At 38.3% G+C, this 27,865-nt stretch overlaps 2 protein-coding genes and 1 long non-coding RNA gene across 3 annotated transcripts in view; all 3 read left to right on the top strand.

Annotated features, from left to right (window-relative positions):
- Positions 1-16,614, top strand: part of LOC130076826 (uncharacterized) — a 60,231-nt gene extending 43,617 nt beyond the window's left edge. The window contains exon 4 of the mRNA XM_056242080.1: positions 16,271-16,614. Within this exon, the coding sequence (XP_056098055.1) occupies positions 16,271-16,599 (329 nt within the window). The 3' untranslated portion in view covers positions 16,600-16,614. The remainder of the gene's footprint in view (positions 1-16,270) is intronic.
- Positions 16,615-16,654: 40 nt separating this feature from the next.
- LOC130076827 (uncharacterized) lies at positions 16,655-17,546 on the top strand. The gene is made up of 3 exons (XR_008805690.1): positions 16,655-16,849; positions 17,292-17,332; positions 17,466-17,546. It is a non-coding gene; the product is annotated as an uncharacterized LOC130076827 (long non-coding RNA).
- Positions 17,547-19,348: 1,802 nt separating this feature from the next.
- Positions 19,349-23,858, top strand: LOC130076818 (uncharacterized). Its single transcript, XM_056242072.1, has 8 exons — positions 19,349-19,528; positions 20,123-20,155; positions 20,269-20,505; positions 22,179-22,526; positions 22,653-22,961; positions 23,125-23,229; positions 23,461-23,526; positions 23,686-23,858. Exons 1-8 carry the CDS (start codon positions 19,462-19,464, stop codon positions 23,856-23,858), a joined length of 1,338 nt encoding a protein of 445 aa, XP_056098047.1. The 5' UTR covers positions 19,349-19,461.
- Positions 23,859-27,865: the final 4,007 nt, after the last annotated feature.

A 27,865-nucleotide genomic window follows, 5' to 3' on the forward strand; every position in this document is an offset into this window, starting at 1 on the left:
AGAATGTCATGCTTCTAGTCACCTGATTCAGTGATGCTGGTCTGGCTCAGGATGGAGGGGAACAGAGGAGTGCTGGGAAAACAGCAAATTATGACTGAGAAAAACAACAAGTTACAACTCACAGTGAATCTGTCCAGCAATGAAACAGACCCGCTGCACTGGCAGTGTGCAGTTTTTACTGAGGATACACTCAGAGCTCTGGCTCCTATAACAATCAGTCTTTCCTCATCATCAGGAACTCCAACTGTAACCAACCAAAGTAATATCTTTTAACCATAACTTTACCGTATTTTTTCACCCTTAACTCAGAATTATATGGTATATTTTAAGCGTACTAGTATACAAATAGTGAATAGTGTAGTCATGACGCTGAGCAGTGTTGGTGTATTATCTGACTCCACATGTTTCTGCAGAAGATATCATGACACAGGAAAGTCATCTACAGATCGTGATCATCGTGGTGTGTGCTGTCACTGGCACTGTGCTGACTCTGCTGCTGGGACTTCTAGTTCTCAGAGACCGTGTGAGGAGGAGAAGATGCTCCATAGAAAAAAAATAGAGGGGCAAAATGTTACTCTCAATGTGGCAGAGAGAGATTTACTATTGTTTTTGTTTATAGGGATGCTTATTAGCTGAATAAGCCTGACAGACACAGTTTTCATCAGGTTTTGCTCTGTCTCCATTAGATAGGAGCTCATGTCTCCTATCTCCTATCAAGTAGATAGGAGCTGTACTTGTATACTGTACCTTTTTTGCATACATAGAAAATAGTTAATAAAATGGCTGCTAAATCAATTGGCTTGTCTTAAAGAGATATTAGCTTATCTGCACATTAATATTGCACATTAACCTCTGTGTGTTCTTTACAATGACAAATCTATGCTAAATCTGTGACTATTTTCCAGGAGATGACAGCAGGATTAAAACCAATAATGCAAGTTCAGAGGTCAGCTGAAAACATGTGCTTTCATAAACATTTAGAATGTCATTTTGATTGACTAATGATACATGTGTTATATTTGTTTGTGATTTACAGTAAAAGTACACTCTTTAAGCTTGTATATCTCAATATCTACAGGATATGTTGGACTTTACTACAGTCATCTATTCAGCTAGTACAGCACAATGAGCCTTCACACTGGAAATTCATGTACAGAAACTTGTATTTCTTTTTTTTAATTATCATCATTGAATGGAATTGAAGACATCAAATGAATTTTAATAATAACAAGCTAGTCATGTGGTATAATAGGAATGAATTGAGAGTAATAAATCTTGTTCTGCTCAAGTGAGATTGTGAGTGTGCTCTATCTGTAAGTAAAGGGTCGTTGGGTTTATTTTCATAGGAAAAAACAAATACCACGAACATCATCTGAGTATAATCAGATTTGAATCAATATGTTTGTATACCAGAAAGAAACCTTCATGTGGTTTCATGACACACAACTCTGCTAAAGCAACGTATTTCCTGGAATGGAAAAAGTGAAGATGTTTTGGTAACACTTTATTTGAAGGTGACGTATTACACGTTACTATACATTACAGTAAATTATGCATAATTAATTAAAGTAACTAACCCTAAACCAAACGTCTCAGGTTACGTATGTAACCATGGTTCCCTGAGAGGGAACGAGACGCTGCGTATAGCGCTGCGGGAACGCCCCTGCGTGATTGCGTCATGAAGCACTCGTGAAATCAGTCCAATGGCGTGACGGGACGTCCTAGGCGGGTGACGTCATTGACCAGGAACCTATAAAGCACCCCTGGACCGAACAAACACTAGCTTCTGATAGGTCGAACAAGTTGGTCACAGGCATGCTGGGAGTATGGCAAAGCGACGCAGCGTCTCGTTCCCTCTCAGGGAACCATGGTTACATACGTAACCTGAGACGTTCCCTTTCAAGGGAACTCAACGCTGCGTATAGCGCTGCGGGAACTGAATACCCACGTCGCCATAATCCTCAAGTGCCTGTATATGTGAAATCGTCGTGCACATTATACTAGAAACACCCGAGAACCCGGAGTAGAAGCCACATCCAGGTTATAAAATTTGACAAAGGTGTGCGGAGAGGACCACCCTGCCGCATCACATACCTCCTGAAGTGAAACCCCTGACAATAGGGCCATAGAAGCAGCCATACTCCTAGTTGAGTGGGCTCGGATCTTTAGTGGTGATGGATGACCGGCCGACTCATATGCAAGTGATATAGCCTCAACTATCCACTTACTCAAAGTCTGCTTGGATGCAGGCTTCCCTTTACTCGGGGACCCAAAACACACAAACAGTTGATCAGATTTGCGCCACAGGGCAGCTCTGTGGACATATGCATCTAAAGCCCTAACTGGGCAAAGTAAGTTCAATTTCTCCTGGTCCTGGTCTTGGAACGGAGGCGGAGAAAAGGCCTGCAACATTATTGGACCCGCCACATTAGTGGGGACCTTCGGCACATAACCTTCCTTCGGAAACAGGAACGCTTTCACCATACCAGGCGCAAACTCAAGACACGAGGGAGCAACTGACAATGCTTGTAAATCCCCGATTCTTTTAAGAGAAGAGATAGAAAGAAGAAACAAAGTTTTTAATGTGAGAAACTTCTCTGGAACCTCTTCAATGGGCTCAAAGGGGGCCAGGGCTAGACCTTCCAATACAATGGCCAAATCCCAAGTCGGCAACCTCGAGCGTGCCGCAGGCCTTAACCTCAAAGTACCACGGAGGAAGCGAGTTACCCACGGGTGTCTTCCCACTGACGCACCCTCTATAGGAACGTGATAGACGGATATAGCTGACACGTATACTTTCAAGGTGGAGGGAGACAACCCCGAAGAAAACTTTTCTTGGAGAAAATCTAGTACTGAACCAACTGGGCAGTCAACTGGATTCACAGACTGGCCTGTACACCAGGCAACAAAAACTCTCCATTTTAGGGCATAGAGCCTCCTCGTGGAAGGAGCTCTAGAGTGTAACATGGTCTCCACTACCTCAGTAGAAAGACCTGAGTCTATGAGCTGATCCCCCTCAGAGGCCAGGCCCACAGTTTCCATAGCTCCGGACGCGGGTGTAACACCGACCCTGCCGCCTGGGAGAGAAGGTCCCTCCTGACCGGAATTTCCCATGGAGGACCTTCGAGGAGAGACACAATGTCTGAGAGCCACACTCGGCCCGGCCAGAACGGGGCTATCAATAAGAGCCGAACCCCGTCCCGGCGTACTCTCTCCAGAACTCCTGGTAGTAATGCCAGGGGGGGAAAGGCATACAGACGTAACCTCGGCCACGTCTGTACCATGGCATCCAACCCCAAAGGGGCTGGATGCGTTAGGGAATAATATAGGGGACAGTGCGTTGTCTCTCGAGACGCAAACAGATCCACCTGAGCTTGCCCGAATCGACTCCAAAGGAGCTCCACCACCTCGGGGTGGAGTCTCCATTCCCCCGGCACCACTCCCTGCCTCGACAGAGAGTCTGCCGTCTTGTTCATGTAACCCGGAATATACAGTGCTCGAACTGATAGCAACTTCCCCTGGGCCCAAACCAGAACTCGATGTGCCAATTTCCAAAGTCGGCGAGATCGCAAACCCCCCTGACGATTTATGTAGGAGACCACCGCTGTGTTGTCCGTGCGAACCAACACATGGTGGCCCCTGAGGTCTGGGAGAAAGTGTCTGAGTGCCAGAAACACGGCCATCATCTCCAACTGGTTTATGTGCCAGGAAAGATGATGGTCGCTCCACAGACCCCGAGCTGAGTGACCACTCATGGTCGCCCCCCAACCGATGAGGGAAGCATCCGTCGTTAGCGTTAAGCGACGACAGGGAGCTCCCAGCACCGGACCCTGGGACAAGAACCAAGGATCTTTCCACATAACTAAGGCACGTAGGCATCGCCGCGTGACCTTGATCATGCGAAAAGGATTTCCCCTCGGGGAGAACCCCCTGGTCCTGAGCCACCACTGTAAGGGTCTCATGTACAGCAGGCCAAAAGGAATCACGTTGGACGCTGCTGCCATCAAACCCAAAATTCTTTGAAACTGTACTACAGTGAGTGACTGGCCTAGTCTTATCCTGCGCACGGCTTCCAGGATCGATTTTATCCTGGCGGGCGCCAAACATGCTCTCATGGTCTTTGTGTCCCATATTACGCCCAGAAAAGTGGTGTTCTGTTGTGGAACTAACACGCTTTTCTTTACATTTAGCCTTAACCCCAACTTCTTCATATGAGCTAGCACAGCATCTCGATGCTGGACCGCCTGATGTTCTGACTGTGCCAGAATGAGCCAGTCGTCTATATAGTTCAGCACGCGGATGCCCTGGAGTCTCAAAGGAGCCAGAGCTGCATCCACGCACTTTGTGAACGTGCGGGGTGACAGTGCTAGGCCAAACGGAAGAACCCGATACTGGTACGCTTCGCCCCCGAAAGCGAACCTGAGGAACTTCCTGTGTTGCGGAAGGATGGAGATGTGAAAATATGCATCTTTTAGGTCTATTGTGACACACCAGTCCTCGGACCTGATCTGACACACAATCTGTTTCAACGTGAGCATTTTGAATTTTAACTTCTTGACTGCTCGATTTAGTCGACGCAGATCTAAGATGGGCCGCAGCCCCCCACCCTTCTTTGGAACTATGAAGTATGGGCTGTAAAACCCTGACTCTCTGCTGTGGGGAGGAACCCTTTCTATAGCTTCTTTTTGCAGAAGTGTCCGTACTTCTCCTTCCATCACCAAAGCCTGCTCGGAGTTTACTACCGTGTGTACTACCCCGTTGAACCTGGGCGGGCATGACCCGAACTGAATTCTGTACCCTTTTTTTACTGTATGCAGGACCCAATCTGAGACATTTGGCAGAAGTTTCCACGCTGCCAGATACTCTACTAAGGGAACCAGCCTCTCGAGGCTGGTCTCTGGTGTTATTTGAGCGGCCAGCTCGGTGACCTGAGACGGCGCACCGGCAGGAAGCAACCGAACTGACCCACTTCGAACTCTCCTCGGAGGGTGCGAGCTTCCCCACGCCGCTACGTTTCCGGGCGGACATGGAGATAAGAACTCGCTGGGGACCGCTGCGTCCTGAAACACCAGAGGTGGCAGGGTTGGCAGCACGGCCCCCTGATGGCACCGAGAGGAAGCGGGTGCCTCGACACACCGATTCCCCTCGGAGGGGGCTACCATCAGAATCCTGGCGCCTTTGGCGTCAGGACTTCTTCGCCGAGGCCTTCCTGGAGATAATCACAGTCCTCAGATCTGCTCTACCTCGGGAAGACCTTGGCTGAGCGCGCTGTCCCGACCCCCAGTCTCTCTGTGGGGGGGCACGGACAGCCACGCTCACCTTTTGCTGGGCTCTATGAGAGGAGGACATACTCGGCTGGGGCTGCTCCCGCCCAGCAGCCCCAGAGACATAGACCTTACGGGGAAGAAACTTTTGAAATGCAGCTGCCTGCTTTTTCGCTTCTTGAAATCTTTCGACGACCGAATTTACTGAATCGCCAAAAAGACCAGTAGAGGAGACAGGAGCATCTAACAAAAATCTTTTATCCCTCTCTTTAATGTCAGAGAGATTTAGCCAGAGATGCCTCTCCGTGGCCACCAGAGCTGCCATAGAGCGGCCGATAGATTTTGCCGCTTCCCTGGTGGCCCGAAGAGATAGATCAGCTGCCTTCCTGACCTCCGCTATTGTATCTCTCCCCACTTCCTCACATTCATCATCTATGTCTTTTAACAAGTCAGCCTGATATGCCTGTAGGACCGCCATAGTATGTAAACTGGCAGCCGCCTGACCTGCTGCCGAATATGCCCTACCCACTAAAACCGATGTTGTTCTTACTGGTTTAGTGGGCAGCTGCGGGGCTTTCAGCGACGATGCAGACTCGGGGGAGAGATAGCTCGCAAGCGTCTCTTCCACCTGAGGCATCGCCGCATAACCATGTTTCTTTAACCCTACTATATTCGAATATTCAGATGTCGCTGGGTTAAAAACTCTGAATGATGCCGGTCTAATCCATGACCTCGATACCTCAGTATGGAGATCAGGAAAGAACGGTAAGCCCCGCTTTGGAGGTTGCGATCTAGATGGCAAAAATCGTTCATCTAATTTACTCTTTGATCGACATGACTCCTGTTCACCGGCTGGCCAGTCAATATTTAATCTAGCAACAGCACGAGTGACAACCTCCAAAAGCTCCTCTTGTGTGTGTGTGACTGTGTGTGATGCAAAATCCTCATCTCCCAAGCTCACAACATCCAGTTCCTCGGAACTGGAGTGCTGCTGCACTTGCGCTTCAGCGCGAGCAGAAGAAACCGCAGCGCGTGCTTCTGACTCGTGAACTGAAGCGTCGGATTCAACGGTTAAGGGAAGAGATAGGGGATCACCCGTCTCTAACCCCGCCGTTAAATCCATTTGCGAACCCCAGGACGAGCGTCTTCGCCGTGCCTCAGCAGCAGCGGGACCCGAGCCCTGGGGAACGCGAGCCGAAGCACCCTCCTCGAAGAGTGCTCGGCGGGACCGGAGAGTTTTCATTGTCAGTTTCTCACAATGCTCACAGCCAACTCCCTCGAGAGCTGACTGGGCATGTTCCAATCCCAAACACATCACACAAAGCTCGTGTGTATCCCCACCCGTGATGAAACGAGGACAGGGAGTAACACACTGCTTAACCCTCTGGGGACCAGAAACGCGCCCGCGCGTTTTGCCGTTTTTTTTTCACATAGCAGAAAAATAGACTTAAAATACTCTGTTGATTTTGATCGTACATATAAGTGTTATACATCAATCGATCTTGTTAATTGTCTATTATTTTTCTGTATACTCACAATAAAAACAAAGTTTTGTGCTTTTTGTCAAATAAAGAAAAATAAACATGATGCGAGTTTTGCCTTCTCTCTGTCAGTGCAGTCCATTCTGAAACACGTCCGAAAAATTAACTCTAACTCTGCAAATACTTGTCATACAGGCACGAGAGATTTTTCTTTATGAAGCTTGAATTCTCTTCTTTTCAATGATGTAATTTATATAAAAAACAAATATTCTCAGTTTATGTAATCTGTACGAAAAGAGAGTGCTGTCAGATTTTTTTTCCCCAGCTCATTACACTTCATTATGCGTTAATCTGACACGCCCACGGAGGACGCGCGCTATTCAAACGCAAATGTTGAGGCAAGCCATGACAATGCCCACATCAGCCGTTCCACCGCGGCGGTAAAATGTGGGGTGTATTTGCTACCTTTTACCGCTAAGAGGCGCTACAATCATAGACTCTGAAAAGTGTTTGTTTATTCTCTCTAATGCGTAATCTGCTGCCGCACCGCACTGATTCAGAGCGATTGAAAGCTGGTAGCAGATGAATTCAACAAGTGAAACGTATAGTTAAAATAATTCATAATCACAATACTGAAATTAGGCTACTGAAATGAAATTGAATAAATAATGAAAAAGTAAAACATTGCAATAAAAACATTTACAGACGTACAGACGATAGCTCAGTGGTAGATGTTGGCCAACAGCGTTTATATTTTACCTTCTTGATGCTTAAATAGCTAACTGTTTATAACTGTTTACTTATTTAAAGTCAAGAGTTTTGTTTAATTATTATTACAACATAAATTTGCTACATTCCTGTAGAACCGCAGCCGCTGCACAAACGACAAAAACTGATGAAGGAAGATTGTCAGCCGATTGCATCAGAAAATGAAAATGAAGAAGCTCGTCTTTAGTCTGCTAAATTATTGTGTAATGTAAAAGAACACTAAAATTACTTAAGTTTGAAACCAAGTTCGAACATTTCAAGGTTTAAATAAAGTGTCGGGACAGTTTTTTTAATTTAAAACAGGGTTGCATCGGGTTTAGAGTTTATTTCTTTTGCGATGCAAAATAAGAAACACTAGGCTAATCTTATTCTTGCGACATTTTAAATTTGTATTGCCAAAGAAATGACAGCTATATTAAACAATTAAAACAGTAGGCCTACAAAACGAAAATTGTCCAAAGCAACATAATTAAATTAAAACATGCGTTTTTCTTTGCCTCTCTCGCGCTGAATCTCTTTTTAACAAGTTTATTTAGTCTCCCTCGCTCTCCATATGAAAGAGGAACATTAACACCTATGCCTATTGTCCTGCGCGCTCGATACAGCACTGAACTGTCCCTCCAACCCCCCACAGGCTATCGGAGTCTGAGGCTGACTTAACACAAAGAGAAGTCGCAATTCACACTTAAATCGCTATTCTAGACAGTGTTGATAATGAAGGAATTAAATGATTTAGTTACATGTAGCCTAGTGATATTTCTATCATAAAAGTTTATTACTAAATATTTCATTATTTCAGTAATTGATGAAATAAAACTGGTTTGGGCCAGCTTTTTCCAAGCAAAACTAAATATAATCTGAAAAAAACGCATGTTAATTTGTTTTCATGAACAAAATGTTCAACTCAATATTAAAGTCTACAGGGATCTTTGGATCCTTTCAACCAGGCATGCAATTTGTGAATTAAGTTTTTTATTTTTTATTTTTTTATTCAAATAAATATCGAACCACGGTGCTTTGTGGTAATGCTGCTAAATTAAATAACATGTATTGAATAATTATGAACTTAAATGAAACAATATCGCAACATTTCGACAAATACATTATTTGATCTGTTTTTACATTTTAATTCAGGGCGATTTAGCCTGCTACATTTAATTAGAGCGAGATTTTCACCCTTGTCATTTTCTCATTGGGAAGCGCTTACAGGCTACATGTTTGAGTACATCCTCTGTACCTCTCGTTTTCATATGGATTACATAATCAGATAACATTTATTAGCCAGAATATTTAGACATTTAAAGGCTTTAGACAGAGCCGATTTCTTATAGTGACTGAGCTGAAGTGGCTTCGGTTCATTTTTGTGACGCGCAGTTCCCGGAGACAGAGACGACAGATAAACTGTTTTTGTCGTTAGCAAAAGTTCGAATAAAACCCGACTTTAGAAAAATGCATAGGGCCACTCGGCGTGGTCTGCCAAAACACTTAATTATAAACTTCAATATTTCATTCAAAATAATCTCAACACGCTTTGTAAAATTTTGAAAAGCCGTGCATGCATTAAGGCCACTTGAACTAATGAACAACTGAAACGCTGGTTTTGATTTTATTGTTTGTCGTTGTTTAAACGTGCTTGTTGCATATCTCTATTTTATATTTGATATGGTCTATTGGTGAAGTAGCCTATAGCATTGATTACTGTGGAGGGAGGGGTGTGGGGATTCAAATAATTCAGCAGAAGCAGGGATGTTTAGACCAGAAGGAAATCCCCGTCCCCTCTGGCAAATCACACTTTACTTAAAACCATGTTTTTAAAAACTCTAGGTTGTAGGGAATCAAAATAATAATAATAATAATAGGCCTAATAAAAAAAAAATATATATATATAGGCTATATATGTAAAATTACTTTTTTTACAGAACTGCTTTTGAAATTACGATTGGTAGCCTCGTACGATTGGTACAGATGCAGTGTCGTTGTGTTCGATACTATTGTTCCTAGTGTAAAATGGAAATGCATGGTAATTTTATTTTATAAATATAACCAAAAAACTGTATGGCGTAACAGAGTTTTAGAGCTAGACAAATCTCTCTGCATTAATAAATATAAAATTTGCAGTAGACCATGTTTGATCGGGATTTGAACCCGTGTCATCTTGATGATGAACCGTAAGTTCTACCGCTCGGCTATTAATTTCCTCACTGAGAAATGCCCAAACGTTTGTTTCTCACATGAGCGAGAAAACGTTTTGTCGTTAGCCTGTGTGAGTGTAGGCCTACTTTAGCCTACCTACATGAATAAAAGTAGACCTTTTACAGTTTTAAAAGATGATATCTTATCTGTATGACCAACAATTACGCAGTAAGTTCTTTTAGCTGTTATGAGAAAAATAAATCCAAATGAACGCGCCGCCGCGTTTGTCAAACTCTAATTCAACATGCCAGAATAAAGCCAGATTTTAGAATAATGCATAGCCACTCGGCGTGGTGTGCCAAAATACCCTAATTATAAACTTCAATATTTCATTCAAAACCATCTCAAAACGCTTTGTGACATTTTAAAAAGCCGTGAATGTATTAAGGCCACTGGAACCAGGATCGTAACTGAAACGCGCTGCATGTCTCAATACAGGAGCGCTGGTTCAGATTGTATTGTTTGTTGTTTAAACGTGCATGTTGCATATTTAAAAATATTTGTTTAAAAATAAATGTTTGTTGTAGGCTTATTTGTAAATTACCATAACTTGTAGAATTTCATCCTTACTGTTGTTAATTGACATTAGCCCCACTTACGTTTTGATAAATGTCCCTTTGCGCCACCTGGCGGTCATTTCGCGAGCGACTTTGAAATGCGACTGGTTTATTTTTATTGTATTGGTCTACTTTAAAAAATAATACTTTATAAGACATTTATGGGAAAAGACTATTTTCTTTTCAAGATGTTTCCAACTGTAACTTTGAACCAATTCTGTAGAATGGCCCATATAGCATTTGACCAGGATTTGTTTCCAGGTATGACTAAAAATGTGCTTCTGGCTTTCATTTATATTTTGATTGTTTGTATATATATATATATATGTGTGTGTTTGTGTGTGTGTGTGTGTGTGTATATATATATATATATATATATATATACACATGTAGGTTATATATATATACAAGAAAGAATGCAATGACAAAATATATATATATATATATATATATATATACATGTAGGCTATATATATATATACAAGAAAGAATGCAATGACAATATATATATATATATATATATATATATATATATATATATATTGTCCTTACATTCTTTCTTGTGTGACACCCCTGAATGAAAGGCTCATTATTATGCAGGGTCACTGTCTGAGAACCACTTAATTATTCATGATAGGGGTTGGGCCGTTCCGCCCATCCGCATATTGCCTTGGCAAACAAAAAAATGTTTTTCACAATTTAAAACAATCTATTGTTTTATGTGAATGATTAGGAAGGATGATTTTCAGATCATTTTGAAGCAAAAACTCTAGGCAACAACGTACATTAGTCAAAAGTCTTGTGGACTCATATTTAGTATGTTTTTTGTGTCCTTATTTCAAAAACTTTATTTTTTAGTTTTTTCAATAACCACGCATAAACAATATTCTCTCAAAAATACAAACATGTACATACATGTTGCTCACACATTATGGTAGACCTGTTTGTGCTAAATAGAGTTTAATTTCACCTGTGCCATTAATATGTTTATAAGCAACTGAAAAAAGCACAAATGTCAGAGCATGTCAAAACATCCAAAGGGCCCCAAAAACACTCTGGTCCCCAGAGGGTTAAATTGCTGCTTTTCCATAATATATAGAAAGACAAACACACATCAAATAGACAGATACGATTTCACATAGAGCGCTTGTGAAGACACAGAAGCTAGTGTTTGTTCGGTCCAGGGGTGCTTTATAGGTTCCTGGTCAATGACGTCACCCGCCTAGGACGTCCCGTCACGCCATTGGACTGATTTCACGAGTGCTTCATGACGCAATCACGCAGGGGCGTTCCCGCAGCGCTATACGCAGCGTTGAGTTCCCTTGAAAGGGAACCCTAATCCTAACCGTATAACTCTAGTATAGTTATTTAATATTACTCTGTACTCATTTGAGTAAGTACAATTTAACTGTCACATTCAAACAAATCGTAACCGATTTTTTTGAGCTTTGGAAAAGTATTTCAACTAAAGAAAGAAAATACTTAATTGCAAGCATTTTAAACTGTGACATTCACAAAAGAAATGTAAAATGATTGCATTCCCTATGTGAACAAAAGCATATAAAAAGTTTGCTAATTTGAGTCCAATTCACACTATTAACATTGCTAATTAGCATGCATATTACTATATTGGCTGTTTAGTAGCATACACATATTATTGCTTTATTCTGCATGACCATATTCTACATCCCTTAATCCTACCCAATATCTATAAACTTAACAACTATACCTACTAACTATTAATAAGCAGTAATTAGGAGTTTATTGATGCATAAGTCATACTTAATAGTGAGAATCTGACCCTAATCTAAAGTGTGACCCCAAACAATGTTTTCTTATACCTCTTGTCTAACTATAACCACCTCAGACAAGCACTCAGAACAGGAACACGAAACAAAAGTTAAAAAACTGTCTAACACATTAGTTTTTTTCCATTATTATTTTAATTTATTTCTGGTTCTATTCAATTCTATTTTGTACATTTTATTAAATGCATTTTTATTGCCAAAATCTATAGTTTGATATAATTGTTTCCATATAGAATTTCATAATTTGCTGTAGCCTACTGTTCATTGAAAAGCCTAAAAAGATGGCTATTTAATGGCAGGTTTTGATAAGGTTTTTGAGGCATGGGGGTTGTATGTCAGTTCAGTACAATTTATTTGCACAATTTATAGTGCTTTTCACAATACATTGTTTATAGCTTAACAAAGACAAGTGCCTTTAAAAAAACAGCAAACAAGGGACAGTGGTAATTTTAAATATTTTGTAGAGTTGTACTGTAGTGCCCTACAAAGAAACTAAGTTTCAAAAATAGACCTCAAAAAAGCTGGTGAGTTTTATATCACACTTTAGATCGCATATGTATGTGCCTGAGAGAAACCTCATGATAGTTCAGTTTAGCAAAACATTTCCTGCACTGGAAATTTACTGATCGTGCAAACCAAGACTAAAAATATTTTTTTTTACGTTTTTAAACATGTTTTATTTTATTAATGCAAGATAACTTAAAATGGGGTTATCAGAGCTGTTTAAACCATGAACAAACAGATTAAAAAATATATGATTTCTTTCTTATGAGTTAGATTTTTAGAAATTTGTTCAAACATCTAAATGTAATTTAACACTGCAAAAATAATTAGTGCTAGATAGTACAGTATCTCTCTGCATGGACATTTTGTTTAAAATTCATGTGCTGGTTGTTTTCTGTGACAGGCAGATTTCTGAATATTGCACCGCCCATTAACATTTACTGTCTAGTTGTTTCTTCAAACTCTTCAGAGTGCATCATTGTATCTGAGGCACTGAAAAGAATCATCATGCCACTTAAACCTTTTAAAATCTTTATATTGATGTGTGGATTTTGTTCCCGATTCTATGCTATCGGTGAGTCTCACTTTGACCAATTGATCATCAAAAGGAAAAATATTCTGTCAAGATATTTTAACTCTTCTGTCTTTTGCTGTGTTTTAATTTATTTTATCCTATACAACATACACTAATTAGTAATTGATAAACTATAGAATGATTTAATAATGTTCAAACTATTTAAAATAATTTTAAACGTGATCATTTATACAGTACAGTAATCTGTAGGTTTCATAATCTCCATTTTAATCAAATTCAAATTAAATATCTATTTAAAGTTGTATATAACGGTTTAATTAAAAATGAAAAATGTTAGTCCAGAAATGTCACTCAAACACTCTCACAGGCACATAAATCTACTGGAGTTGAACATTACACGACAGCAGATACTTAAACATTCTGTGTGTCAACGTCAGTGATCAACAACCTGACAATCCAAAACAATATACACAGAAACAGTATATATCCTCTCTTTGTTCAAATGTTTTGAAAACACTGGTGAACACAAATTGTATTTGTGCAAAATCCTCAGCTGATGTACTAGCAAAGTTTGTTGGTTTTGTCTTGCATGGTTTCTTATATGTAACTGTAATTGTTTTTCATTCTACAAAGCATATCCACCTATTCAAACTGCCCAAAAGGAAGGTTGGTTGATTTTCCATACAGCAAAAATATTTTAAAAGTAACAGTAAATGTAGTTATAAATGTAAGAAAGATATACAACATTTCTCACAATCGGTTCTAATACTCTTCCAAAGTTCTGCGTGGTGGTGATGTGTCTTTGCGATGCGAGGTCTCTTTCCTGTCTGAATCCTCAACATTGCAGTGGGAGAGAGATGGAGAACAAACATCCAACACCACTCTACTGTACAACAACTCTGCCTACATCATCTTACACACCGTTGATGAACACAATCAGGGCAAATATTACTGTAGATTGATGGAAGATGGAAGAGTAGCAACGGTTAGGATTCACACGCTTAATCTCAGTTCAAGTAAGTATATTTTATATTCAATCTGTGGTGTATGCCTGAATAATAATGATCTAAAATATTTGACATTAAGAATACTGTAAGTTAATTGAATACTTATACAGTTGTGGCCAGAATTATTGGCACCCCCATGGTAAATATGATAAAAGATGGCTGTAAAATAAATCTGCATTGTTTATCCTTTTGATCTTTCACAAAAAAATCTAACCTTTCATTGAAGTAAAAGAATTGAAAGTGGGGTGTAAATCACATTATGAAATAAATGCTTTTCTCTAAAACACGTTGGCCATAATTATTGGCCCCATTTTATTAAAGCTGCAGTCCGCAGTTTTTCCTCTTTGTCGCCATCTCTGTTCGAAATCTGCAATTGCCGTTATTCGCGGAATTATCAACTTTACGTGAGTCGTACTTCGACACGACACAGCGCGGATGAACACAATGTTTGAGGAGAGTGTGAGGCTGGCTGGATACTGGCATTCAGAATCACAGATTATTCTTTTTGGAAGTATGACCAACATAAGGATTTTCACCGGAAAAAGTAACATCCACTTTTGTTCTGGTTCTGACATTGCAGTAAATCGCGCTGATTAAATCCAACAATCGCTTATCATATCACGCAAAACCGAGAAAATTATACTTTGTTCTCAAATTGTTAATGTTAACAACGTCAGCATTGCGTGACTACAGGTAATGTCCTTTCGATATGTAGCCTATCCTTGTTTTCGCATGGGCCGGTTGCAGTCTCTTTTTTTCTGTAGCCACTCCGAAGTCCGAACGAAGTCTTTTGCATTTTACAACGGGTGAATCTCTAGTTGTCACTGGTGATCGTCGTTTGAACCTTTCTGGATCCGCCATCAAATTGATAAGTTTAATTATATCAAGTGCTGTGAGAAAAGGCTATAAATCTCCACCTCTAACATCCTCACTCGCAATATAGCCTACTAGCCGAGACTCCTTCTTTATGTGTACAGATGTGACGTAATGACGCAAAGACATGCTCGAATCTCCCGCGGAAATCCACCAGTACCACTGGAATTAAAAACATTATTACAAGCTTACCGCTTTGAATCGAGCTAAAGCAAGCAGATAGTTTTGAACACTGGCTGGTTATGTATTTTCTCAAAAATGTATTTTGGATAAATTTTAACCCGAAAAAAGCTACGGACTGCAGCTTTAAATACTTTTTGCAACCTCCTTTTGCCAAGATAACAGCTCTGAGTCTTCTCCTATAATGCCTGGTGAGTTTGGAGAACACCTGACAAGAGATCAGAGACCATTCCTCCATACATAACCTCTCCAGATCCTTCAGATTCCCAGATCCATGTTGCTGCTTCTTCTCTTTAGTTCACCCCACTCATTTTCTATAGGGTTATGGGAATTTGGCCTTTGTGTTTCCTCATATTTATACTCCTGTGCAACAATAATGTCATGCTCCTAGCCAGTTTTGTGAATGAAAGATCAAAAGGATAAACAATGCAGATTTATTTTTACAGCATCTTTGATCATATTTACCAGGGGTGCCAATAATTCTGGCCACAACTGTAATTAACAATGTGCAAAAGTATTTATTTTTTATTTTTTTAAAGCTTAATTTCCAAAGACATGTTTAAAACAGACATTTATACTAACTGAGATGTATTCGCTGAAATTCATGTTACCTATTTTCTTTGCAGATTCATACAATGGAAATAATAAATTTAAATTTAATACCATTTACAGACACAGCTCTAATAATAGTGACGTATCACTGATCTGCAAGTCTAAAAAGGAATTCAATAGCTGGAAGTGGACCTGGGAGCCGAGGCCTAATTCACAGACTGATCTGATAGCAGTTGAACAAGGAAGAGAAGTTCAAGTTAAAGGACCAATTAAACCAGGAAGACTTTCTTCAACCACATACAATAGTCAAGTTTTTATCTTTCACATCTCACCTGTGAACTTCAATTATAGTGGGACATACAGGTGTATTGCAAAAGATATAAATACTCCATATACAACCACAATGCTTCACACCATCAGAGGTTTGCAAATATCAATCAATCAATCAATCAATACAAATAAATACATTGATTTTTTCAGCTACATTTTGCTCATCAGTTCATTGTTCAGTGCATTTAAAAAGTAATTGATGTTGTTGTTGATTTCAGTCTCAGTAGAGCCCTCTGATGGTGTGTTGGGGAAAAGGTCAGTGATTCTCACCTGTGAAGTTTCTGAAGTGACTGATTCAGTGATGCTGGTCTGGCTCAGGATGGAGGGGAATAGAGGAGTGCTGGGAAAACAGCAAATTATGACTGAGAAAAACAACAAGTTACAACTCACAGTGAATCTGTCCAGCAATGAAACAGACCCGCTGCACTGGCAGTGTGCAGTTTTTACTGAGGATACACTCAGAGCTCTGGCTCCTATAACAATCAGTCTTTCCTCATCATCAGGAACTCCAACTGTAACAAACCAAAGTAATATCTTTTTACCATAACTTTACAGTATTTTTTCACCCTTAACTCAGAATTATATTGTATATTTTAAGCGTATATACAAATAGTGATTAGTGTAGTCATGACGCTGAGCAGTGTTGGTGTATTATCTGACTCCACATGTTTCTGCAGAAGATATCATGACACAGGAAAGTCATCTACAGATCGTGATCATCGTGGTGTGTGCTGTCACTGGCACTGTGCTGATTCTGCTGCTGGGACTTCTAGTTTTTAAACGTCAGCGAAAAACAGGTGAGCTGATCTCAGAGACCGTGTGAGGAGGAGAAGATGCTCCATAGAAAAAAATAGAGGGGCAAATTGTTACTCTCAATGTGGCAGTTGAATAATTGTTGTGACTTTCAGTTAAAAAAGCTAACTGCCTTTTCACAGAGAGATTTACTATTTTTTTGTCTATAGGGATGCTTATTAGCTGGATAAGCCTGACAGACACAGTTTTCAGGTTTTGCTCTGTCTCCATTAGATAGGAGCTCATGTCTCCTATCTCCTATCAAGTAGATAGGAGCTGTACTTGTATACTGTACCTTTTTTTTTGCATACATAGAAAATAGTTAATAAAATGGCTGCTAAATCAATTGGCTTGTCTTAAAGAGATATTAGCTTATCTGCACATTAATATTGCTCTGTGTGTTCTTTACAATGACAAATCTATGCTAAATCTGTGACTATTTTCCAGGAGACGACAGCAGGTTTAAAACCAATAATGCAAGTTCAGAGGTCAGCTGAAAACATGTTCTTTCATAAACATTTTAGAATGTCATTTTGATTGACTAATGATACATGTGTTATATTTGTTTGTGATTTACAGTAAAAGTACACTCTTTAAGCTTGTATATCTCAATATCTACAGGATATGTTGGACTTTACTACAGTCATCTATTCAGCTAGTACAGCACAATGAGCCTTCACACTGGAAATTAATGTACAGAAACTTGTATTTCTTTTTTTTAATTATCATCATTGAATGGAATCGAAGACATCAAATGAATTTTAATAATAACAAGCTAGTCATGTGGTATAATAGGAATGAATTAAGAGTAATAAATCTTGTTCTGCTCAAGTGAGATTGTGAGTGTGCTCTATCTGTAAGTAAAGGGTCGTTGGGTTTATTTTCATAGGAAAAAACAAATACCACGAACATCATCTGAGTATAATCAGATTTGAATCAATATGTTTGTATACCAGAAAGAAACCTTCATGTGGTTTCATGACACACAACTCTGCTAAAGCAACGTATTTCCTGGAATGGAAAAAGTGAAGATGTTTTGGTAACACTTTATTTGAAGGTGACGTAGTTACACGTTACTATACATTACAGTAAATTATGCATAATTGATTAAAGTAACTAACCCTAAACCAAACCCTAATCCTAACCGTATAACTCTAGTATAGTTATTTAATATTACTCTGTACTCATTTGAGTAAGTACAATTTAACTGTCACATTCAAACAAATCGTAACCGATTTTTTTGAGCTTTGGAAAAGTATTTCAACTAAAGAAAGAAAATACTTAATTGCAAGCATTTTAAACTGTGACATTCACAAAAGAAATGTAAAATGATTGCATTCCCTATGTGAACAAAAGCATATAAAAAGTTTGCTAATTTGAGTCCAATTCACACTATTAACATTGCTAATTAGCATGCATATTACTATATTGGCTGTTTAGTAGCATACACATATTATTGCTTTATTCTGCATGACCATATTCTACATCCCTTAATCCTACCCAATATCTATAAACTTAACAACTATACCTACTAACTATTAATAAGCAGTAATTAGGAGTTTATTGATGCATAAGTCATACTTAATAGTGAGAATCTGACCCTAATCTAAAGTGTGACCCCAAACAATGTTTTCTTATACCTCTTGTCTAACTATAACCACCTCAGACAAGCACTCAGAACAGGAACACGAAACAAAAGTTAAAAAACTGTCTAACACATTAGTTTTTTTCCATTATTATTTTAATTTATTTCTGGTTCTATTCAATTCTATTTTGTACATTTTATTAAATGCATTTTTATTGCCAAAATCTATAGTTTGATATAATTGTTTCCATATAGAATTTCATAATTTGCTGTAGCCTACTGTTCATTGAAAAGCCTAAAAAGATGGCTATTTAATGGCAGGTTTTGATAAGGTTTTTGAGGCATGGGGGTTGTATGTCAGTTCAGTACAATTTATTTGCACAATTTATAGTGCTTTTCACAATACATTGTTTATAGCTTAACAAAGACAAGTGCCTTTAAAAAAACAGCAAACAAGGGACAGTGGTAATTTTAAATATTTTGTAGAGTTGTACTGTAGTGCCCTACAAAGAAACTAAGTTTCAAAAATAGACCTCAAAAAAGCTGGTGAGTTTTATATCACACTTTAGATCGCATATGTATGTGCCTGAGAGAAACCTCATGATAGTTCAGTTTAGCAAAACATTTCCTGCACTGGAAATTTACTGATCGTGCAAACCAAGACTAAAAATATTTTTTTTACGTTTTTAAACATGTTTTATTTTATTAATGCAAGATAACTTAAAATGGGGTTATCAGAGCTGTTTAAACCATGAACAAACAGATTAAAAAATATATGATTTCTTTCTTATGAGTTAGATTTTTAGAAATTTGTTCAAACATCTAAATGTAATTTAACACTGCAAAAATAATTAGTGCTAGATAGTACAGTATCTCTCTGCATGGACATTTTGTTTAAAATTCATGTGCTGGTTGTTTTCTGTGACAGGCAGATTTCTGAATATTGCACCGCCCATTAACATTTACTGTCTAGTTGTTTCTTCAAACTCTTCAGAGTGCATCATTGTATCTGAGGCACTGAAAAGAATCATCATGCCACTTAAACCTTTTAAAATCTTTATATTGATGTGTGGATTTTGTTCCCGATTCTATGCTATCGGTGAGTCTCACTTTAACCAATTGATCATCAAAAGGAAAAATATTCTGTCAAGATATTTTAACTCTTCTGTCTTTTGCTGTGTTTTAATTTATTTTATCCTATACAACATATACTAATTAGTAATTGATAAACTATAGAATGATTTAATAATGTTCAAACTATTTAAAATAATTTTAAACGTGATCATTTATACAGTACAGTAATCTGTAGGTTTCATAATCTCCATTGTAATCAAATTCAAATTAAATATCTATTTAAAGTTGTATATAACGGTTTAATTAAAAATGAAAAATGTTAGTCCAGAAATGTCACTCAAACACTCTCACGGGCACATAAATCTACTGGAGTTGAACATTACACGACAGCAGATACTTAAACATTCTGTGTGTCAACGTCAGTGATCAACAACCTGACAATCCAAAACAATATACACAGAAACAGTATATATCCTCTCTTTGTTCAAATGTTTTGAAAACACTGGTGAACACAAATTGTATTTGTGCAAAATCCTCAGCTGATGTACTAGCAAAATTTGTGGGTCTTGTCTTGCATGGTTTCTTATATGTAACTGTAATTGTTTTTCATTCTACAAAGCATATCCACCTATTCAAACTGCCCAAAAGGAAGGTTGGTTGATTTTCCATACAGCAAAAATATTTTAAAAGTAACAGTAAATGTAGTTATAAATGTAAGAAAGATATACAACATTTCTCACAATCGGTTCTAATACTCTTCCAAAGTTCTGCGTGGCGTTGATGTGTCTTTGCGATGCGAGGTCTCTTTCCTGTCTGAATCCTCAACATTGCAGTGGGAGAGAGATGGAGAACAAACATCAAACACCACTCTACTGTACAACAACTCTGCCTACATCATCTTACACACCGTTGATGAACACAATCAGGGCAAATATTACTGTAGATTGATGGAAGATGGAAGAGTAGCAACGGTTAGGATTCACACGCTTAATCTCAGTTCAAGTAAGTATATTTTATATTCAATCTGTGGTGTATGCCTGAATAATAATGATCTAAAATATTTGACATTAAGAATACTGTAAGTTAATTGAATACTTATATAGTTGTGGCCAGAAATATTGGCACCCCAATGGTAAATATGATAAAAGATGGCTGTAAAATAAATCTGCATTGTTTATCCTTTTGATCTTTCACAAAAAAATCTAACCTTTCATTGAAGTAAAAGAATTGAAAGTGGGGTGTAAATCACATTATGAAATAAATGCTTTTCTCTAAAACACGTTGGCCATAATTATTGGCCCCATTTTATTAAAGCTGCAGTCCGCAGTTTTTCCTCTTTGTCGCCATCTCTGTTCGAAATCTGCAATTGCCGTTATTCGCGGAATTATCAACTTTACGTGAGTCGTACTTCGACACGACACAGCGCGGATGAACACAATGTTTGAGGAGAGTGTGAGGCTGGCTGGATTCTGGCATTCAGAATCACAGATTATTCTTTTTGGAAGTATGACCAACATAAGGATTTTCACCGGAAAAAGTAACATCCACTTTTGTTCTGGTTCTGACATTGCAGTAAATCGCGCTGATTAAATCCAACAATCGCTTATCATATCACGCAAAACAAAGAAAATTATACTTTGTTCTCAAATTGTTAATGTTAACAACGTCAGCATTGCGTGACTACAGGTAATGTCCTTTCGATATGTAGCCTATCCTTGTTTTCGCATGGGCCGGTTGCAGTCTCTTTTTTTCTGTAGCCACTCCGAAGTCCGAACGAAGTCTTTTGCATTTTACAACGGGTGAGTCTCTAGTTGTCACTGGTGATCGTCGTTTGAACCTTTCTGGATCCGCCATCAAATTGATAAGTTTAATTATATCAAGTGCTGTGAGAAAAGGCTATAAATCTCCACCTCTAACATCCTCACTCGCAATATAGCCTACTAGCCGAGACTCCTTCTTTATGTGTACAGATGTGACGTAATGACGCAAAGACATGCTCGAATCTCCCGCGGAAATCCACCAGTACCACTGGAATTAAAAACATTATTACAAGCTTACCGCTTTGAATCGAGCTAAAGCAAGCAGATAGTTTTGAACACTGGCTGGTTATGTATTTTCTCAAAAATGTATTTTGGATAAATTTTAACCCGAAAAAAGCTACGGACTGCAGCTTTAAATACTTTTTGCAACCTCCTTTTGCCAAGATAACAGCTCTGAGTCTTCTCCTATAATGCCTGATGAGTTTGGAGAACACCTGACAAGAGATCAGAGACCATTCCTCCATACATAACCTCTCCAGATCCTTCAGATTCCCAGATCCATGTTGCTGCTTCTTCTCTTTAGTTCACCCCACTCATTTTCTATAGGGTTATGGGAATTTGGCCTTTGTGTTTCCTCATATTTATACTCCTGTGCAACAATAATGTCATGCTCCTAGCCAGTTTTGTGAATGAAAGATCAAAAGGATAAACAATGCAGATTTATTTTTACAGCATCTTTGATCATATTTACCAGGGGTGCCAATAATTCTGGCCACAACTGTAATTAACAATGTGCAAAAGTATTTATTTTTTATTTTTTTAAAGCTTAATTTCCAAAGACATGTTTAAAACAGACATTTATACTAACTGAGATGTATTCGCTGAAATTCACCATGTTACCTATTGTCTTTGCAGATTCATACAATGGAAATAATAAATTTAAATTTAATACCATTTACAGACACAGCTCTAATAATAGTGACGTATCACTGATCTGCAAGTCTAAAAAGGAATACAATAGCTGGAAGTGGACCTGGGAGCCGAGGCCTAATTCACAGACTGATCTGATAGCAGTTGAACAAGGAAGAGAAGTTCAAGTTAAAGGACCAATTAAACCAGGAAGACTTTCTTCAACCACATACAATAGTCAAGTTTTTATCTTTCACATCTCACCTGTGAACTTCAATTATAGTGGGACATACAGGTGTATTGCAAAAGATATAAATATTCCATATACAACCACAATGCTTCACACCATCAGAGGTTTGCAAATATCAATCAATCAATCAATCAATACAAATAAATACATTGATTTTTTCAGCTACATTTTGCTCATCAGTTCATTGTTCAGTGCATTTAAAAAGTAATTGATGTTGTTGTTGATTTCAGTCTCAGTAGAGCCCTCTGATGGTGTGTTGGGGAAAAGGTCAGTGATTCTCACCTGTGAAGTTTCTGAAGTGACTGATTCAGTGATGCTGGTCTGGCTCAGGATGGAGGGGAATAGAGGAGTGCTGGGAAAACAGCAAATTATGACTGAGAAAAACAACAAGTTACAACTCACAGTGAATCTGTCCAGCAATGAAACAGACCCGCTGCACTGGCAGTGTGCAGTTTTTACTGAGGATACACTCAGAGCTCTGGCTCCTATAACAATCAGTATTTCCTCATCATCAGGAACCTCTACTGTACCAAACCAAGGTAATAAATTAACCATTAATATACAGTACATTTCACCTTATCTCGGAAAAAAAAGTATATGCTCAAGATGTACAATGTACATGTTCATCTTCAAATGATCCTGGTAAAGAAAAGTCAACAAATTAATCTAATTAATAGAAATAAAGTCTCCATTTTCTTTTAGAATTCAACAGATATGCAAAGGCTACTGTATCATCTGTTTTGGTTCTGTGTGCGGGGATTCTGCTTGGAGCTATATTGTATTACCTTTACAGAAAGCGAATGTCAGGTAAAAAATCTGTGTGTCTGTATTTTCAGTATATGAGGGAATCACTCTTTCTTTCTTTCTTTCTTTTTTTTTTCTTTCTTTCTTTCTTTCTTTCTTTCTTTCTTTCTTTCTTTCTTTCTTTCTTTCTTTCTTTCTTTCTTTCTTTCTTTCTTTCTTTCTTTCTTTCTTTCTTTCTTTCTTTCTTTCTTTCTTTCAAAACTATAACTCTAGCTGTATTTGCAATTCTTTCAGTGCACTCGGACCCTCAGGAGTCTGAACCAGTCTATATCAACATCAGCCAAATGAGGAAAGACAGAGGTATTCAAATCGGCTAAATATATTTCATTTCATATAGCCTATCCAATAGCTGCAAGCTATGTTTACTATTTTACTGAAATAACTTAACATAAAAAATTCACAATTACAACAACACACTTTCCTCCCAAAAATGAAGGTCTAGTTTTCTTCTTCCTCCAGTAGAGCGCAGCAACACACTGGGAAACAGAGAAAAGAGTCCTGAAATGTATCGCCATGTAAGAAGAAACAGATATGGTAAGATCTTTTACATCCAAGAATTCCAAAATATCATCTCAAGTCAACATCATCTCATAAAGATATTTTTCTGCAGAAAAAACAAACATAAAATATAGCTGCGAGCAGCGATTACGGGCCCAAGCCGGTGGCACCGCAACCCCGGTGCCTTTAGTTACCTAAAGGCACCGGGGTGGCGGTACCACCGGCTTTGGCCCTTCATCGCTGCTCGCAGCTATATTTATATATATATATATATATATATATATATATATATAAAGCCGGTGGCACCGCCACCCTGGTGCCTTTAGGGTTATTGTGCACGACGTGCAAAAACGTAACCCTGCTTTGACTGTCGAAAAGAAGTGTGCTGTAGAGCTTGTATCAGTGTGGGCTCTGCAAAAGTGTGCATTGAGGGCACATATCAACCACAAAGTATGCGAGAGCAACCTTCTGAAAGGTCAGGTCTACATCCAGGTCTACATCTGCCGTGTGTTTACATCATAGTAGTGAAGTTTGAAGCAATCAGGTGATTTCAAAGCTTTTTGAAAGTGACAGACTTCCTGCTGCCAGTTGGTGGCGCTATAACCGGGGTGGCGGTGCCGTCGGCTTTGGCCCTTTCATCGCTGCTCGCAGCTATATTTATATATATACACACACAAACACACACACACATATATATATATATATATATATATATATATATATATATATATATATATATATATATATATGTATATATATATATATATATATATATAAATATATATATATTGTTTTTTTAAGAGACAAGACAGAATATTACTTGCCTGATCTGATTAGAAAAATAGTGTTTGTGTGTGTGTGTGTGTGTGTGTGTGTGTGTGTGTGTGTGTGTGTGTGTGTGTGTGTGTGTGTGTGTGTCTGTGTGGCGTAATTGAACAATGTAGACATAAAAACATACTCCGTCCTTTTGTTCATACAGGACATTATTCAAACTGCAAAGTGTTTACTTATATTTGTGTACAATCACAATAAAACACAACATTGTGCTTTTGTCAAGCTATAAACTCTTGTCAAACTGTAAACTACAACTGTCACCCAACCAAAATCTCTTACACACACACACACACACACAGTTTAAAAGCAAAAAATATCAATATTAAATATCAATATCAACATATTATACTTTCGCTTTCAAGTTAGTGTTTTTAAACCCCCCAGCGGGAGGTTATAGTTTATAGGTTTAGAGGTTATAAGGAAAAAATTTTAACTGAAATATAGCACATTCATTTAAAATTCATTCAGGTTCAATTACCAAACATACAAATCTTAATGTAATTTAAAGCAAACAATACATTTAAAATATATGGGTTGTATGCCTATTTTTTTTATATAAAAAGATATATATCCAAAAAGTAACAGACACAATCATACACACACACACACACACACACACACACACACACACACAAGTCAAATCACTTACATTTTATATGCAATATTGACTTTTTTCTGTTTCAGCAGTGAAACTAGTTAAACAAAGATCACAGCAGAACCATCGAGCATCTCACAGCAACGTGTTTTCTCATTACTGAATGATTCAGCATTTTGAACGAATCGGTTGACTCAAAGATTCAATGACCAATCCATAATCTGTCTCATTCATGAATGACTCAGCCGTTCGAACGAATGAATCAATGACTCGCTCATTAAGACGGTCGCCTGGCGACACCTAATGACGGCTTAGTGATATGTTTAAAAGTATCATTCTTTCAAACGATTGTTAATTAACTCATATTTGAAACATAAGCTATATATATATATATACACACATATATACACACAAAAATAAAATAAAAACACATTTGAAGCGTGTTTGCTTACTAAATTGTGAGCAGAACGAAAGTTGCAGCAAATATCAGCAACAGGAGTCAAATTTCATTAATCACGAGAGTGAAGAGCTGACTGAAAAGATGATGACGGAATAGGCTATTTTATGTAAAAGCGCCTATTTAAGCGAATCTATCATTGTACTCTTTTGTTGTTGTGTTTTCCGTGAAAAATAATAGACTATTGAACTCACAATTCAAGCAATTGGCCCCCGATATTGCACTAATTTTAAAGTGACACTAAAAAGTATGCGGCTGGACTGGCATTCATTACGGTGCGCGTCCATGGCGACGAGCGAGCAAAACAGAGCGAACGTTTTTTCATTTCTACTTCCATAGAAATTCATTCGAGCGCACTGTGAGCGCCACCACTATAAATGTCCTTACTTTACTTTCACTTTTAACTTAGCGATATAAAAGCCCCCGGTGTTACACGTCAAATAACCGGTGAGAAAAAATTCTCGGAGTCACATAGCAGCTACCTATATTTAAATACAACAGGCCTACCTGATTTTGAACACAAGAGGGCAGTATAGCCCTATGTATTATTTGATATATTTATTTTTTAACTGAATAGTGCATCCTGGCTGTTTTTAAACTTGTACATTATTCTTAAATTGAAAACAAGAATAAAATGGGTTTAGTTCTGATATTTGTATAATTTTATCTAGAAATAAATGGTGTATAATTAAATTTTTAGAAGATATGAGGCTTTTAGTGTTTATTTTTTTTTACATGACTTTAATCCCTCGCCATAGCAAAACAATTAGAGATATTCAATAGATATTCACAATTATGCTTCTTTAATGTATTTTCATCATGTTGAAAAAGTTTGGTGGGAATAAAATAAACCACTTAAGAGGAGTGGGTAAAAATGTAGAGCCTGGTTTTGCAAAACATCCACATTAAGACCAAAATAGCCCACTTCCTGTTGGGCTGGCTTAAAGTTGTTTGGCCCGATGAGATCTATATGTGTACAGAGTTTCATAATATTACATGCAAGTGTGTTTGATTTATGGACCAAATTTTCTGACCAAGTTAATTTAATTAATAAACTAATTATATAAAACTATTTTCAATGCACTACAATTCAACTGGTTATATGCCTTTACTTATTAATACAACTTATTTAAAAAATACAAGGCGTAAGACACTTTTTTTTCTTTTTTAATGCAGGCCAAACCACACAGCAGTCAAATGGTTAATCTAGCCCCCCTCCCCCTCCCCACACTCACAGACACACACACACACACACACATAGACGTAGGCTCAGAGAGAGAGAGACATAAAATGACAATTTTCAAACCAAAATATCTGACTTCCTGTTGGTTGGAGCTATTGAGTGTAAATTAGAAAGTTGTCTGGCTGGAGGAGAACAATACACATACCGATTTTTATTACTGTAGATAAAATCAATCCCCCCACTTTTGACAAAAGGTGGCGCTACTGAGCCCCTCACCACGCCCGTTTCTGAAACTCTGCACATGTCTACTGTCTAATAAATGTGATGTGTCTGTCGGGTTTCATGCAATTTCAAGTATGTTAAGAGTCTCAAAAGCATCAACAAAGAATAATAAAGTTTGATGCGTTGCCACGGCAACAGTATCTAAGATATCAATAATCCTTTCTCAGGTCTACATCTGCCGTGTGTCTACATTATACACATAAAGTTTGAAGCAAATTGGGTAAAAATAAGAGGGTGATTTCAAAGCCTTTAGGAAGTGACACACTTCCTGCTGCCAGTTGGTGGCGCTATAACTTTGACTCACAATAGTCACATCCATGTGATCGGACTCTTACAGCGAACACACTGCTGAAGTTTCATCAAGATCAGTTAATGTATGCAGAAGTTATAACACACTTCCTGTTTCCTTTATTCGCCATAAATTCGTTTCCTCGCCACGGCCAAACCGTTCGAGATATCAAAAATCCCCTGGCAACTTTTCATCCTCAATGTCTTGACTTCATGCTGACCGAGTTTCGTGGCGATTGGTTGAATTCTCTAGGAGGAGTATATCGAATTCCAGGGGCATACGCTTCCAAACAAACCATAATAGCCGACTTCCTGTTGGGCTGGGGTAAAAAGTAAAAGTACAAAGGATATATGAATCGATGAGATCTATATGTGTACCGAGTTTCATATTATTACATTCAAGCGTGTTTGATTTATGGACCAAGTTTTCGGACCCTGTTCCAGGGGGCGCTGTCGAGCCCCCCTGCCACGCCCGGGTACCAGCTTCAGCCCGGCCCTGATG

Source organism: Rhinichthys klamathensis, unplaced genomic scaffold (genome assembly GCF_029890125.1).
Source record: "Rhinichthys klamathensis goyatoka isolate OS25496 unplaced genomic scaffold, OSU_Roscu_1.1 h1tg000693l_1, whole genome shotgun sequence".
NCBI lineage: Eukaryota > Metazoa > Chordata > Actinopteri > Cypriniformes > Leuciscidae > Rhinichthys > Rhinichthys klamathensis.